Source organism: Calonectris borealis, chromosome 4, assembly GCF_964195595.1.
Source record: "Calonectris borealis chromosome 4, bCalBor7.hap1.2, whole genome shotgun sequence".
Lineage (NCBI taxonomy): Eukaryota > Metazoa > Chordata > Aves > Procellariiformes > Procellariidae > Calonectris > Calonectris borealis.
Window position 1 is genome coordinate 34646708 of NC_134315.1, and position 13528 is coordinate 34660235.

General features: G+C 43.5%; 2 protein-coding genes across 21 annotated transcripts in view; one reads left to right on the top strand and one right to left on the bottom strand.

Annotated features, from left to right (window-relative positions):
• The window catches only part of PCM1 (pericentriolar material 1), a 46104-nt gene extending 43475 nt beyond the window's left edge, over positions 1 to 2629 (top strand). For 13 of the 20 annotated variants that reach the window (XM_075149185.1, XM_075149184.1, XM_075149197.1 and 10 more), the window contains 4 exons: positions 279 to 529; positions 745 to 837; positions 956 to 1079; positions 1997 to 2179. In XM_075149185.1, the coding sequence (XP_075005286.1) occupies positions 279 to 529; positions 745 to 837; positions 956 to 1079; positions 1997 to 2070 (542 nt within the window). In that variant the 3' untranslated portion in view covers positions 2071 to 2179. Of the gene's footprint in view, positions 1 to 278; positions 530 to 744; positions 838 to 955; positions 1080 to 1996; positions 2180 to 2303 lie in introns of those variants that run through there. The other 7 variants (XM_075149200.1, XM_075149204.1, XM_075149188.1 and 4 more) reach the window with 1 other exon arrangement.
• A 2206-nt stretch (positions 2630 to 4835) lies between these two features.
• On the bottom strand, positions 4836 to 9963 carry LOC142081882 (general transcription factor IIE subunit 1-like). Its single transcript, XM_075149205.1, has 5 exons — positions 9887 to 9963; positions 8232 to 8711; positions 6667 to 6868; positions 5915 to 6141; positions 4836 to 5510 (listed from the first exon to the last, which is right to left on the bottom strand). The coding sequence occupies exons 2-5, from the start codon at positions 8677 to 8679 to the stop codon at positions 5116 to 5118; spliced, it is 1272 nt and encodes a 423-aa protein (XP_075005306.1). The 5' UTR covers positions 8680 to 8711; positions 9887 to 9963; the 3' UTR covers positions 4836 to 5115.
• Between the last annotated feature and the right edge of the window lie 3565 nt (positions 9964 to 13528).

The window sequence follows — 13528 nt, forward strand, 5'->3', positions numbered from 1 at the left end:
TTTTTTAAGAAAAAAGCTGTATAACGTCAGAAATTTTCAAGTCATGTACTGTCTTGTGATAATTGCTGATACTTAAGTGTATGAGATGCTGATACACATGACAAATAATGATGTTTCATTTCAGTCAGCTTTGTGTTGATCTCAGAGACTATAATTCACTTTCATTGCTCATTTGTAGCTTTGGATCATAATTTGTAAATAATAATAATCTGGGATTTTTGTAATCTCAGAATCTTTTACTATCTCTACCTAGTTAAAATGTAGTTTTGTGGTTTTAGGTGAACAAGATGTGGCTACAATTTTGCCTCATTATCTGAATGTCATGGAGGATACACCACCTCTAACAGTCAATACCACGGAATCCTTTATAACAGCCAGTATGAAAACAGAAGAATCAAGCTCATCTTTACCAGTAAATGAAGCTCAAACACTAGATACAACATGTGTAGGAAACAAATCTGCTGCAAGTTCTGAAAGCTCCATGGCTGGCAGCCCTGATACGGAGTCACCTGTGTTAGTGAATGAATATGTGCGTATATTTCAGCTAAGATAAATCCAAGAGAAATGAGAAGCTTTTTTTCTATTTCAGTGTTATTTCTAGTTTCCAGTCTTGTTCAGTTTTCATCTGCAAATTTGATATGGGTATTGTTTTTTGATGTACTTTATTATAATAGTCAAAAATCTAGTTTTGGAGTGAAAATAAAGTAGGACTATTCTCTTAAATGTCACTATTTTTATTAACAGGAAGCTGGTTCTGGAAATGTAAGTCAAAAATCTGATGAAGATGACTTTGTGAAAGTTGAAGACTTGCCCCTTAAACTTGCAGTATATTCAGAGGTATTTTGCTATTGTTTGTGGGGTTATTGCTTAAAAGTGCACACCCTAAATGTCTTAATTATCCAGACAGCAATAAGAATTATCCAGAATTTTGAGTTTTACTTTTTCTGTTATAAAGGCAGATTTAATGAAGAAAATGGCAACGGAGGCCCAAACCAACAGTTTGTCTGATGAATTACTGGATGGAGGTGGAGCTCAAGATCAAGAATTAGTAGGAGATGCCCAAACTTTGAAAGAACCTGGTAAAGATTATTTTCTAAATTCTCTACACCTATTGGGAAAACACTCTGATATGGCCTAGAATTTAAATATCCTATTATCACTGATTGAAGTAAGCAGTTATCGTGGTGCTGAAAGAATATCCTCTTTTGTTATCATGCATTTGAAAATGATGTACTGATATGAAGGCATTTTGCCTTCCATGTCCCTTCTATATATTTCTGTTAGATTCTGTGGCTAATAAAGTCATAAAAATTAACATATGTAAAATGCATGATATAACTTAATGGTTTGAAACTTATTGAAATTGAATAGTATTTTTGTTTCTTGTTACACAAGCATGGGTTAGTAATACTGTAAATTCCAGTAGCTATTATCTGATTCAATAATGCTCAATATAATTTGCTGACAAACTGCTCTGTTTTTGTAATAGAAAAGTTCAAGAGACTTTTCAGAATAGTAAAATATCTCTTCAGGGAAAAGAAAATTATTTTTCATATGAAGCATACCATGAGGTAGAAAAACTTTCAGTGTGTATGACAGCAATAAAGATTTGTCACTTTCATGAAACAGTATTTATGCAGCTACAAAAACTTAATGGTAATGCAGGTCAAAGAAACTTTTATTTTTTTAACATAATGTCGATATTGTGACACAAGTTATAGTATTAGAGGCTTCTGTTCTGTTGTTAGGCTTGAGGTCCTCCAGTGGAGAGTATAGTAATAGCGAATATAAATGCATGAACTCTGGGTATTCTGATGGTAGTCGTTTTCTGCTAGTGTAGCTAGTTCCAATTCCTCAAACAGTATAAGCTGATGAAAATGCTTTTTTTTTAATGCAGCTGTAGTGACAGCATAGGATTTTCCAGAATAGAGTGTGAAGGAAGGTGCATCTTTCCTTCCATTTCATTCACTGCCCATCACCATTCTGCTTGTCACAGCTATGCTAGCAGAAGCCTGTCGTGTCAGTCTGGTGAATGCTGATGCATATGCCTGGTATGGGAACAGTGGCTAAGAATGCCATGCCACACAAAACTAGCAACTAAGCCATTCTTCGTCTGCATATGGGGGATGGCTGTAGCTGTTGAAGTAAGCCATGGCTCAAAATACTTGTGGAAAAAAAGGTGAGGATGAAATATTTCATCAAGGTGCTTTAACAGATGCTTACAAGGAGTTGAAATGTGGTCAAGAGCTGTGTTCGATGCCTTGTAGCTGCTAGACAATAATGAGTATACTCTTATTTTACAGAAACTTTTGGAGCTCAAAGTGCATGAGAATAACCTGAAGATACCTGCATTTATAAAATCCATGTATACAAATGCATATGAAAGATCAGCACTAATTTACCAGAACTCTGGAAATGTATAAAAATGTAAAATTTTTGACACACTGCCTCTTAGGATAGGTATGCTAACTTCTGCCTGTGGCAGTTTGAACAGCTGGAACTGAATCCTCTTCTATTCAGTTTTGCTGCACTGTTCTTCTTCTGTCTTAATCTTTTGTTATTTTTTATTGTGACTTGTTTAGTAATTTCAAAATTGTAGTTTTAAATAAAGTTTGGAATTGTCTGTAAAGTTGTCTTCTGAAAAATTTTCCTCTGGCTTACAAAATGGTATGCAGAGTGTTGTTGGAAGTTAACGGACTTTAAGTGTAGGAATGCTTGTAGCAGTTTGTTCCTCCTCTTCGGAGAAACACTGCTAACTTTCCTGGGACAAGAGACTCTTGTCCCACTAAGTTTCTCCATCTTTTACAAATATGAGGTGTAGGCACAGTACATACCTACATGTTGCCTTTATAGCTATGTATAGCTGGTCTGTGGAAAAAAAAGTGTGTGTTCATGGCCTGTTTAACTAGTTTCTATCAGCACATTTATCTGAAGTGAAGTAGTTAACTGCAGAAACCATCTGTATCTTTGTGCATTTTCTGTTTTGCACTTTTAATGTGCAAAGGGATAAACCTGTCTGAAAATGTTAGTATTCTTTTATGTGTAACACTTAAAATTGCTGCAGTTGAAAGCCTGTAGAATCTGTTCCTAAAGTATTTGACTTTGTGAAGAGTTTTCATGAAGAAAGGAAGAAATTTAGGAAATTGAAGTTAATGTTTAAAAAAAACCAGTTAAAGTCAGCACCTAATGAAGTCTTATGGCAAAGGCAGAATTAGGATTGTAGAGAAGTAGATTAGAAAACTTGAACCAGAACAAAAATTTTCTTCACTTTTTCAGATCAGAGTTACTAATAACAGTAAGTCATAAAATTGAGCTAGAAAAGCTTATTCGGCGTATCTGCTGTATTATAGAGGTCCTGCTTACCTTAAAGACAAGGCAATGGTCATCTTAAATTCAGGATTGCCTTCTGTTTGGGGTTAGTTTAATAATATGGCTATATGCTGTGGGAGACAGTCTAGTGACAGTGAAGCCTTAAATATGCCTGAAGTTTGAATAAAATGTGTGATCCTACTGTGATTTCTTTTTTTTCAGTTTGTTTTGAGTCTCCAGGTTTTATGAATGAATTTTGAAATGGCAGATTAGAGATGAGAGATATGATTGTAAAGGCGAAAGTATATTAAAAGTTACTGTGCAGGCTTTAAACTCATGGTGATAACTGCATGCAGAAAAAACTTTACAATTTTGAGAACAGAGGAAATAGATTGTCACAGAGGCAAACCTGTGAAAATGAAACAAAATGAAAGCTTTTAATCACTAACTTGACACAAGAATCATTCAATAGACCTAAAAGAGGACACTTTCATAAACTGGAACGAGAAGATTTGTGCATATTTGAGACAAATCTAGTTTATATAGTAAATCATTGAACTCTAAGCTCAAGAAATAGCATGAGCCACACCATTCCTGAATTCTTGCCCTGGAATGGTATGAACAATGCATTGAAAGGGTATTTCTTTGGTCATATTTTCTCTCTACCCTTTCTTCAGAGAATCACAGAATAGTTGAGGTTGGAAGGGACTGCTGGAGGTTGTCTTGTCCAAACCCTCTGCTCAAGCAGGAGCATGCAGAGCTGGTTGCCTAGGAGGCTTTTGATAATTTCCAACATGGGGGACTCTGCAACCTGTCTGGATAACCCGTGCCAGTGCTCAGTCACCCTCACAGTAAAAAGGTGTTTCCTAACATTGAGAGGGAACCTCCTGTGTTTCAGTTTGTGCCCTTGCAGTCTACTTTCATTATCCATTGCTCAACTAGTAGAATTGCTGAAGATGTTATGCTATATCTTGTATTCTCATGCTAGTCCTTCTACTGATATATAGTTCAGTTCAAGTACACTGTGTTTTTCAATAGTAGTAAAGATCTTGCTTAAAATTATTACAGGAGAGCATGTGAATGAGAAGCAAGAAGCAGAGTCTTCTGCTTGACACATTGCTTGCTTTCTTATCAATTTGGACCAAAATGAATGTTACATTTTATGTCCGTTATCCATTGCACAGTTCATCACTTCAGAGACAGTTCTGTAGAGCACTGAGTACAAAGTTAAGAGGTCATAGCTGGTTCTCCTCTGTCACTAACAATTTAGTAACAGCTCTTCCCTTAGAGGGAGGTTGCTGTACAAGACCTGTCTGTTATTGTTGTGTAGTGAATGACCTAAGAAAACAGCAGAACAGAGTGGTATGGAGTGAAACCAAATCACATTGGAGTTTGACTTAATTTCACTACTGGAAATATCTGCTGCTTCTGGGAGGAAGGTGGAATAGTTGATTTCTTACAAGAGATTGCAACATTGCTTTTGAAACTTTATTTTACTCAGATCATTATATCCCACTGTAACTTGAAGTCATTCGTGCTACAAAACTAATCACAGCATTCACAAAGTCCAACCATTAATACAATAGAAAACCCAGAGTAATTTTGGGTTGCTTGTGCTGCAATGCTAGTATTTTGAACTGTAGTTACCTACTACAGGATTGCTATCTTGCATAACAGCAAGGAGTTCAAAGAAAACTTAGCCCTTCAGTGGTAAACTTTGAATAACAAGTTAAACTAATAAACTCTCTTATTTCAGAAGAAGCCTTCACTCATTCTATACAAGTTTGCATATTCATACAGTAGTATTTATTCAAAGACAGACTGGAACATTTCTTGTCCTACTTTTATATAAGCTTCTCTCTCTTCATTTGTCATGAGAGACACAAGCTCTGGATTTTCACCAACTTCTCCATATGAATGAGGCTGACCAGCTACCATTAAAATAGGACCTTGTGTTTCCTGTTCCTCCTCTTGTTCAAAGTTGCTGCCCGCTACTTTAATTCCTGCTCTTCTTGAGTGCGTGGCATCTTCTTCAGACTCGCTAGTATCGCTGCCTGATTCAGGTAGTTTGCTTTTGACACCAGGAGCCTGGTCTGTGCTAGACAATGACTTGGATTCATGGATCAGAAGGGTCTTGATGATTTCATTATCAGTGACAGTTCCTTTAACACTTTCTTCAGTTTCTTCAGAAGCATTTACTCCTAATACACAATACTAAGTGTTAGAGTTACCAATAGTTTACAGTTACTACAGGCATCCTACATAAATGATTGTTTCTACTCTGGATCTTTTTTGCCCAAACTTCAGAATTCTCTCGAAAGTGCAGGCATTTCCAAGAACTTTCCACTTTAAAGATGACCACTACTGTTACTGCATGGTTAGAGACAAAAATTTCAGGACCTGGTACCTGACCGCTGGCTTTAGGAACACTACCTAAGGCAGTCTAAAGACTAGTTTTTAGAAACTAAGATCTGATAGCCACTGGTGCAGAATTGAAGCATTACTCTATATTCTGAGCCAAGCTCACTACATTTTCAATAGGAAAGCTATCTTTAAGTGCAGTAAGGCTGCTGAATTTAAGTATTTGCCAAGGTTTAAAACTTACCAACGCTATTGTTGGTGGCTGTTGTTGCTCCTTCCACGGTGCTCTGTGACATCCAGATAGGTTGCTCTTTAGTTGCTTTTTCTCTTGTTTTCTTCTTGGGCTCAGAGTCTTGGACATCAATAACTAAGTTTTGGGTGTACATATTGCCAAAAGAGGAACTTCTGTTGGCCCATTTTTCAGGTCGGCTGCAGGATTCCAGCACACTTGAACCCACCTTCTGATCAAAGCTGAATGAAATGTCACCCATTTTGGACAGGTTAAATTCCAGCAAGAACACCCCAGTTCCCATTCAAAAAAAGACAAGAAAAGCATGTTTTTTCAGCAGACTAGCTTTAACAAGTGCTCTACATTAAAACAATTTGCACTCCCCCTTACCTCACCTCAGAGGCAAGTGATTTTGAACCATTGATTTTTGCATGGTCTCTTCAGTAGTGCATCTCTGGATGGAGCACACTGACAGAGAAACATTACTTTCTCACAGAAAGGGCTATGAACATTAGCTGAAGGAGAAGTCTAGCAAATTAATTACTTCTTAAAAGAAAAAAGGTAGCAAAAATAAAACTATAAATGCATAACAATAACGTGGAATGCCTTAGATATTACAGGCTTCTTCATTAAGCTGCTGACAGTACCGAACAAAGCAGAATGGAGTAGAAAGTAGGCTGCAAGTTCAGCAATTTAAAAATTTTTTACAACTGGGAAGTTGTCAGGGGGGGTTGTGTTGATCAGAAGTTCTAGGGTTATGTTTATACCTTTCTGATAATTCTGGTATTTCTGTTGGCTGAGGCTCCAGCAAGTCATATGGCAGAATAATATCTTCAGTCTCACGCAGTAGCACAAAGATAGGTTCAATCTGCTCATTGAATTTTGCTAGCAAGGTTCGAGCGTCGCGCTTAGGAAGTGCTGAGGCATCTTCCTCTACTTCAGTGTTGCAATAAGTGCAGCGGAAAGTCTCTGCAACATTATCCAAATTGGAAATTCTCATGTTCATAGGATGCAAAAGATCAGCAGTACCTTGTTAAGAAATCCACAGCCTGTACAATTACCAAAGTGCTCTGACTTCATTAGACTTTATCCATTTGTTCACATTAACTAGGGGAACTCAAGTTACAAAGGCAAGCCAATTTTTTTTTTTTTTGGAGAAGGACTGATATTCACACACTTGCTCTGCAAGAGAGAAATGTCAGTATTGAGGGAAAAAGTTAAGATGGGTAGACATGGAATATCAGATAGTAGGGTTTGTCTTTTTCTTTTCTCATCTCATCTTTTTCTTAGTTCATAATATAAGGAAAAAAGACATTGGCAAGCCTAAATAGCATCTGGGTTTAGTTGTTCAGAGTTCTAAATTTCAAAAAGACTCATTTGGAGTCAAAGCATATGCTAAAGACCTATATTTATGTCTTAAGCAAAAAAAAAAAAAAAAAAATTAAAGCACATTCTATCAAAATAAATCACCAGCCTCAATGTTTGCATTTCAGTAACTTGACAGAGTCCCTCCATTTAGAACAAAGAGGTGATTTTTGCTAACTGATAGTGCACTTACTTCACCTTTGGCATTTCGAGTTAGTCCCATAGAGTTAAGTTCATATTTGCATCAAGGTGCAGATACCACGACCCAGATGTAAACACGGTAGCTGCACTTAGAGTAATGTATTGCAATATGATGCCATTTTAACTCATTTTGAAAGAGTACTCTCTATTTAGTTATTTTGATTTTAGAGAACGGAAACCCACAAGCTCTGATGCCACTTCTGCTACGGATGTGTCGCGTTGCCCTGGGAGGAGCCTGAACTTCCCTGTTTCCAGCACAGGAGCGACAGAACACCTCTCCTCTGCTGCCGAGCTGCAATACGCTGATTACAGCAGGTGGCTGCAGACAGCTTTATCCATCTTGTCCAACTCTTCCATCAGAAGAATTGAACACACAAATGGTAATCCACTAACAAATTCAAAACAGAGTAAAAGGAGTGCTGTATTCTGATTTCCACATGAGGAAGTGGGACTCACAAGACTTGGATGAGTATCTTAAACCAGGTTAAGCGTCTTGTTCCTAGCAAAACTGAGGCCTGAATCTGATTCCCAACCCCAGCTCTTATATTGAAGATTATTCTTCCTCTTGCTTGGCCTGTTCTACAGAGACAGCTTTTTCTCTTACCTTCACCTCCCAGCTTCTCCTGTCCCACGCCCTTGTCCACCAGCAGACAAGAAGTATATCCTAACAAACATGCTTTTATTGCAAAGTTCACACAGGAGCCATTTTTGTGCTATCAGAGTTATTCTTTAAGATAAGAGCAAATAAGTAATATAAGCAACATACCTGTAAATACATCAAAGAGCTGATTGACTTCCAGGTCCGTGTAAGTGCTGGAGCAAGATGGACATTTAAAAGAGGACCTGGTAGTTGAATCCCGCTCATCCGCTTCTATTTTCCGGCGTATGTGATCCAGTTTGTATTTTATCACATCCACCAGCACCTTGTAATTGATGTAATAGTAATTGTGCCTTGTGCTCTTCCCATTAGGCCCTGTTTCAACTCGCATACGCAGCTTCACAAACTTGTCTGCCTTGAGCGTGTTGAGGATGGTACGCAGTTGTTTGCGTTCATACTTGAGCAACTGTAACAAGTCATCCTCTTTCACGCAGGGGTAGCGGATCAGCGTATCGAGGGCCAGGGAGTACTCTACTCCATAGAAACCACGCACTATATATTTGGCCAGGCGCTTCAGGGGTGCCGGGACCTCTGTGATCGCATTTTGCTCTTCCATCAGGAGCTGAACCACTGTCAGAAATAAAAGTGCTGTACAACAAACAGAAGGGAGGTGAGTTGCAGTGAACCTTTCTTAGAGCTCACAGGCAGGTGTAAAGTAGGTCATTTGCTATGCTGCACTTCTGCAAGAGTCTTCACTGAATAGATTAATGTAAAATCCTTAACCTGCACCTGGGGACGAGGAAGGTATCGATAGATATCAAAGATTACCTAATCTTCAGGCACAATGATTACACCTGAAATATTCATGTCCTCTTGTGTACAAATCCACAGAAGTTATCTAGGAAAATGGGTTATAGAAAGTTCATCATAATTCTCTTTACAGAAGACAGCACAGTTAACTTGCGTGCCTACATCTGCCTGAAGTATCTGTTTTCATTCACAGCCAGCCAAGTGAGATCTGGAATAAACACTATATGCCTTCAAAAGTAAAGCTCAGGACACAAGCTGGGCAGGAAATCTTTAGTTTAATTCATAACGGTGCGTGAAATAGATGAGACTGTATCTCCCTTCGTGGCAAAGCCACAAGAGGTGTTTGAACACCTTTTAGTTTGCTCTTTGTGATTTTTCTGCTGGCTGTTGTAATCAAACAAAGGCTCAGCAAAGCCGGGTCACAGGATGCTCCATCTGGTCTGGTACTGTCCTCACTCAGCACAGGGTGTTTGGGGCTGTGCCTGCTTGTTCCACCACACTAAATCACCAGCGAACGTTCATAGCAGAACATTTTCCTCCTTAGTACTGTTCTCCCCTGTAGAAATAGGGCTTCTGGCAACAGCCAATTCCTAATTACTACAATGTAACTAATTTTAATCAGTCCAACTGTCCTAACTGTTTCTTATTTGTAAGAAGTGGAGGGAGAAGAAAAAGATCGAGGTACGTTTCAATAAACATCCTGGTTCCTTTCTTTGAGGCATAGAATCATAGAATCATACAGGTTGGAAAAGACCTCTAAGATCGTGTCCAACCGTCAACCCAACACACCATGTCCACTACACCATGTCCCTAAGGGCCTCATCTACACGTCTTTTAAATACTTCCAGGGATGGTGACTCCACCACTTCCCCGGGCAGCCTGTTCCAAGGCCTGACCACTCTTTCAGTAAAGAAATTTCTCCTAATGTCCAATCTAAACCTCCCTTGGTGCAACTTGAGGCCATTTCCTCTTGTCCTATCGCTAGTTACTTGGCAGAAGAGACCAACACCCACCTCGCTACAACCTCCTTTCAGGTAGTTGTAGAGCGCGATGAGGTCTCCCCTCAGCCTCCTCTTCTCCAGGCTAAACAACCCCAGTTCCCTCAGCCGCTCCTCATAAGACTTGTGCTCCAGGCCCTTCACCAGCTTCGTTGCCCTCCTCTGGACACGCTCCAGCACCTCCATGTCCTTCTTGTAGTGAGGGGCCCAAAACTGAACACAGGATTCGAGGTGCGGCCTCACCAGTGCCGAGTACAGGGGCACGATCACCTCCCTACTCCTGCTGGCCACACTATTCCTAATACAGATCAGGATGCCATTGGCCTTCTTGGCCACCTGGGCACACTGCAGGCTCATGTTCAGCCGGCTGTCAATCAGCACCCCCAGGTCCTTCTCCTCTGGGCAGCTTTCCAGCCACTCTTGCCCAAGCCTGTAACGTTGCCTGGGGTTGATGTGGCCGAAGTGCTGGACCCAGCACTTGGCCTTGTTGAACCTCATACAGTTGGCCTCGGCCCATCGATCCAGCCTGTCCAGGTCCCTCTGCAGAGCCTCTCTACCCTCCAGTAGATCAACACTCCCGCCCAACTTGGTGTCGTCTGCAAACTTACTGAGGGAGCACTCAACCCCCTCGTCCAGATCATTGATGAAGATATTGAACAGGACCGGCCCCAGTACTGAGCCCTGGGGAACAACGCTCGTGACCGGCCGCCAACTGGATTTAACTCCATTCACCACAACTCTCTGGGCTCGGCCATCCAGCCAGTTTTTCACCCAGCGAAGAGTGTACCTGTCTAGGCTGTGAGCCGCCAGCTTCTCTAGGAGAATGCTGTGGGAAACAGTGTCAAAGGCTTTACTGAAGTCCAGGTAGACCACATCCACAGCCTTTCCCTCACCCACTAGGCGGGTCACCTGGTCATAGGAGGAGATCAGGTTAGTCAAGCAGGACCTGCCTTCCATGAACCCCTGCTGGCTGGGCCTGATCCCCTGGTTGTCCCGGACATGGCTCGTGAGCACCCTCAAAACCAACCGCTCCATGATCTTCCCCGGCACCGAGGTCAGGCTGACCGGCCCGTAGTTCCCCGGATCCTCCTTCCGGCCCTTCTTATAGATCGGTGTCACATTGGCAAGCCTCCAGTCATCCGGGACCTCCCCAGTTAACCAGGACTGCTGGTAAATGATGGAGAGTGGCTCGGCAAGCTCCTCCGCCAGCTCCCTCAGTACCCTCGGGTGGATCCCATCTGGCCCCATAGACTTGTGAGCGTCCAGGTGGCATAGCAGGTCATTAACTTCTTCCTCTTGGATTATGGGGGGTTTATCCTGCTCGTCGTCCTTGTCTTCCAGCTCAGGGGGCTGAGTACCCTGAGGATAACCACTCTGACTACTAAAGACTGAGGCAAAGAAGGCGTTGAGTACCTCAGCCTTCTCCTCATCCTTGGTGGCAATGTACCCCCCCGCATCCAATAGAGGGTGGAGATTCTCCTTGGCTCTCCTTTTGTCATTAACATACTTAAAAAAGCATTTTTTGTTGTCTCTCACGACAGTGGCCAGGTTGAGTTCTAGCCGGGGTTTTGCCTTTCTAATTTCCTCTCTGCACGACCTAACGAGATCCCTGTACTCTTCTTGAGTTGCCTGCCCCTTCTTCCAAAGGTGATAAACTCTCCTTTTTTCCCTGAGTCCCAGCCAGAGCTCCCCGTTCAGCCAGGCCGGTCGCCTTCCCCGCCCGTTCTTCTTTCGACACATGGGGACAGCCCACTCCTGCGCCTTTAAGACTTCCTTCTTGAAGAACGTCCAGCCTTTTTGGATCCCTTTGCCCTTCAGGACTGTCTCCCAAGGCACCCCCTCGACCAGTGTCCTGAGCAGGCCAAAGTCTGCCCACCGGAAGTCCATGGTAGCGGTTTTGCTGGCCCCCCTCCTTACTTCACCAAGTATCGAGAATTCTACCATTTCATGGTCGGTAAGTCCAAGCCGGCCTCCGACCACCACATCTCCCACCAGTCCTTCTCTGTTCGTGAACAGCAGGTCAAGCGAGGCACCTCCCCTGGTGGGCTCGCTTACCAGCTGCGTCAGGAAGTTCTCTTCCACACACTCCAGGAATCTCCTCGACTGTTTCCTCTCTGCCGTGTGGTATTTCCAGCAGACGTCCGGAAAGTTGAAGTCCCCCACGAGAACAAGGGCTAGCGACTGGGAGACTTCTGCCAGCCTCTGGTAGAATATTTCATCTGCCTCCTCGTCCTGGTTAGGTGGTCTATAACAGACTCCCAGCAGGATATCTGCCTTGTTGGCCTTCCCCCTCATCCTTACTCACAAGCACTCGACCTCGTCATCACTACCATCGAGCTCTAGACAGATAAAGCACTCCCTAACATACAGGGCTACCCCACCGCCTCTCCTTCCTCGCCTGTCCCTTCTGAAGAGCTTATAGCCATCCATTGCAGCACTCCAATCGTGAGACTCATCCCACCATGTTTCCGTGATGGCGACTAAGTCATAGCTACCCCGCTGCACAATGGCTTCCAGCTCCTCCTGTTTGCCGCCCATGCTGCGTGCATTGGTATAGATGCACTTGAGCTGGGCTGCCGATTTCTCCCCCGACATTGGCGTGCCACCCCTAGGCTCTTCTCTAGAGAGCCTGGTTTTATCCCCTTCCCCCTTCGAATCTAGTTTAAAGCCCTCTCGATGAGCCCTGCCAACTCATACGCGAGAATCCTTTTCCCCCTGTGAGACAGCTGAACTCCGTCCGTCGCCAGCAGGCCTGGTGCCGTGTAAACCTCCCCGTGGTCAAAGAAGCCAAAATTCTGCCGATGGCACCAGCCCCTGAGCCACGTGTTGATCCGATGAGTTTTCCTGTTCCTTTCAGTGTTCCACCCTGCCACTAAAAGGATCGAGGAAAACACTACCTGTGCTCCCGATCCTCCCACCAGTCGCCCCAGCGCCCTGAAGTCCCTTTTGATCCCTTCGGGACTTCTCTCTGCAACCTCCCCACTGCCAGCCTGTATAACCAGTAGCGGGTAGTAATCGGAGGCCTGTGCCAGACTGGGGAGCTTCCTAGTAATGTCCTTCACCCGGGCCCCAGGGAGGCAGCAGACTTCCCTGTGGGATGGGTCTGGCCGGCAAATTGGGCCCTCGGTCCCCCTCAGAAGGGAATCACCTATGACAATTACCCTCCTTTTTGTCTTAGCGGAGGCAGTCGTAATGCGTGGGGCTGACTGCCTCGCCTCGGGCAACCCCCTGGATGGGCCTTCATCTGCGTCCTCGTTCGTCTGGCCCTCAAGTTCCAGAGCCCTGTATCTGTTCTGTAGGGGCAACTGGGAAGGTTGAGGTGAGGGAGGCCGGGCGGGGGTTCGCCTGGCGCCCCGAGCAGGGACCTGCGTCCATTCCCCTCCATCACCTGGGTCCCCTCCTTCTGCCTGGTGGCAAGAGGGCAGGGGTTCCTCCGCTTCTTGCGGAGCCTCCGTGTGCTGCCCTTGCCTCAGGGATGGCAGGGTGCGGCTCCACCAATCTATCTCCCTCTCGCACTCCCTGATGCTCCTTAGCCTCTCCACTTCCTCCTTCAGCTCTGCCACCAGGCTGAGCAGATCCACCTGGTCACAGCGCACACAGGCATCGTCTCTGCTGCCCTCCTGTGCAAGGGGCAGCCTCAGGCACTCCCTGCAGCCG

What these genes read in the sequence shown, in the direction of transcription:
- LOC142081882 (XM_075149205.1), bottom strand. Translation starts at nt 8,679, where the DNA reads ATGGAAGAGCAAAATGCGATCACAGAGGTCCCGGCACCCCTGAAGCGC. An exon ending in GCTCTTTGATGTATTTACAG is followed by an intron (nt 6,869 to 8,231) that starts GTATGTTGCTTA and finishes ATAATGTTGCAG; the next exon opens with AGACTTTCCGCTGCACTTAT. An exon ending in AGCCACCAACAATAGCGTTG is followed by an intron (nt 5,511 to 5,914) that starts GTAAGTTTTAAA and finishes ATTGTGTATTAG; the next exon opens with GAGTAAATGCTTCTGAAGAA.